The 2,652-nt window shown below is 43.3% G+C and overlaps 1 protein-coding gene across 1 annotated transcript; it reads left to right on the top strand.

Moving 5' to 3' along the window:
- Positions 1-1,035: 1,035 nt before the first annotated feature.
- Positions 1,036-1,878, top strand: LOC135561979 (P2Y purinoceptor 4-like). The gene has a single exon (XM_065004513.1). It carries the CDS (start codon positions 1,036-1,038, stop codon positions 1,876-1,878), a length of 843 nt encoding a protein of 280 aa, XP_064860585.1.
- The last annotated feature ends 774 nt before the right edge of the window (positions 1,879-2,652 follow it).

Below are 2,652 nucleotides of genomic sequence, written 5' to 3'. Positions count from 1 at the left end.
TGAGCAGAGTGTTATACTACAGGTGTTCTGTCAGCTGTGTGAGACAGTTATACTGTAGGACACCTGTAACCTCCCAGAGGAAGAGAGGGTGTGAGCACTACTCTGAGACAGACACTACACCTGTAAACTCCCAGAGGAAGAGAGGGACGAGGCACATTTGATTGGACAGAGATGCACTACTCTGAGACAGACACTACAAAGGTAAACTCCCAGAGGAAGCAAACAAAACGTCCGTCCCTGAAGGAGGGAGCACTTCAGCTCCTGAGACAGACACTACACCTGTAAACTCCCAGAGGAAGAGAGGACGGAGCACTACTCTGAGACAGACACTACACCTGTAAACTCCCAGAGGAAGAGAGGAACGGAGCACTACTCTGAGACAGACACTACACCTGTAAACTCCCAGAGGAAGAGAGGGACAGAGCACTACTCTGAGACAGACACTACACCTGTAAACTCCCAGAGGAAGAGAGGGACGGAGCACTACTCTGAGACAGACACTACACCTGTAAACTCTCAGAGGAAGAGAGGGACGGAGCACTACTCTGAGACAGACACTACACCTGGAAACTCTCAGAGGAAGAGAGGGACGGAGCACTACTCTGAGACAGGTAGGACCCCATGGTAACTTTTGATTTAAGTTTTGATTAAATTGTAATTGGACTAAGTAACATCAACATCAGCAAAAATATATTGATAGATGTAAGATGTCAAAGTTGGCGTTTACTTTTTAAAGATGCTATAAACTTCATATTGTTGACTGAAATATTATATTTTAAAGCTAAATAGGAAATGAAAGGTGACATGTGAAGGTAATGTAATAAGGCTTTCCCTCTGGTTGGTTAGGTAACATTTGTGACGTATGTCATTTTGAATCACAATGCAAAGGATTCTCTGACATTAATTCTTTCTTACCATTTTTATCTGTCATCACACGAACCCTGGAACTCCCAAAAGATCACAGAACATCTCTGTCATTCCGTGGGTTCTATTCTAGTTCAATTGTCATTCTAGTTCTATTGGACTGAAGAGAAGATGAACACCTCTGTGGTGAACGACTCCTCTCCCTCCTCTACCCTGGACAACCTAAACAACTACATGGACCAGACCAAATATCTCTTCACCATCGCCTACCTACTCAACCTCATCCTGGGTCTCCCCACCAATGTCTACGTCCTGTGGCTGATAGTGACCGGAGCTGTAGCGACGATGGCTTCAGACTTCTTCTCTCTCAATCTGACCGTGTCTGAGATCATCTACTGTCTATTCAATCTCTTGGCTTTGCTGGACTACTATCTGTTGAATGGCTTGTTCCTGCCTGCCAGGGCTTTCTCTATGGGTTTACTTACTGTCAGTCGTCCTCTGTTCCAGTGCTGTATCTGTGTGGAGCGCTACCTGGCGGTGGTCCACCCTGTAACCTTCCTGAAGTACAAACCCCTGAGGTACAGGGTGGGGTGTTGTGGTGTTGTCTGGCTGGTGGTTCTTGGGTTCTGTGTTGCTGCGTTGTTCATGTCTTTCTCAACCACCTTCTATTACTTTTACTTGGCTCAGTATCTGGTTGTGTTTTCCATTGAGTTGTTCTGCTGCCTGGCTGTTCTCAGAGCTCTGAGACGTCCCGGGCCGGGGAAAGAGAGAGAGGGGGAAGGGATGAACAACATGAAGAGAAAGGCTTTCTGGATCATTCTGGTAATTCTAGTGTCTGTGGTCGTGAGTGTTCTTCCTATCATGGTCACTGTGTCTTTCCAAGGGTACCTGAACTTCAACGACTTCTACTTTGCTCTCTCCATCTCTTTCTCCCTCATAATCATCTCTGGGTTTGTTCAGCCCCTCCTCTACCTCCACAGAGCTGGGAAACTGGCCTGTATCAGGGGACCCTGAGAATAGCTCCCCTAAACATGAAGCATTTCTACCTGAAATCTAAATGCTCTAAATGTCAATAATGATGTGTGTCTTTAGTAGTAATGGAATAAAATTACACAGGAAACATGTATATTTATCGTCCCTGCCATTACAGTTGGAACATTTTGTCACTTTCCCAGAATCCCAAGGTTTTCCAGATATCCCGGTTGGAAGATTCCCAGAATCAGAAGGGAATGAGCATGAAAACCTGATAATTTTGGGGAAATCAATTTCCTTTTGAACCCTACCTGAAACAATTGTTTATTTTATTGTATTATTACAGTGGGACATCAGTGCTAGGCCATCTCAGGCATTACCACAGGGACACTGAAACTATCCCTAACATGTTGCATGGCTTTTATAGAAACACAAGATGTGCCGAATCTTTAGGGTTCTCTCTTTTGTAGCCGCTTCCTGTAGTCAAATGACTAAATCTCCCTCTAGTGGCCTCATGGGTGTAATGTTATTAATATTTTTCATAATTGAATAATTAATAAACATGTATTTTTTTGAAACACTGAAAATCTGGTGTTTCTATGTCTAACAGTTTGGTTATATTTCAGTCTTCTGTGATGTATATAAACTGCAATATTGTGATGAAAACTCAAAATGTAATACATTTCATCTCTATATCTGACATGGTACAGGTGTCTTATTTTGATTAAGCCCAGAACCATGTGTGTGAGGTGGATACTTTAGTTTCAAAGTAGATTTTTTAAAGACCACCAAGAATCACTCTGTGTGACTCTGATT

This window comes from Oncorhynchus nerka, linkage group LG18 (genome assembly GCF_034236695.1).
Source record: "Oncorhynchus nerka isolate Pitt River linkage group LG18, Oner_Uvic_2.0, whole genome shotgun sequence".
In the NCBI taxonomy this organism is placed as follows: Eukaryota; Metazoa; Chordata; class Actinopteri; order Salmoniformes; family Salmonidae; genus Oncorhynchus; species Oncorhynchus nerka.
This window is presented reverse-complemented; position numbering and strand designations above follow the sequence as displayed.

Coding starts and splice junctions, on each gene's coding strand:
- LOC135561979 (XM_065004513.1), top strand. CDS start 1,036: ATGAACACCTCTGTGGTGAACGACTCCTCTCCCTCCTCTACCCTGGAC.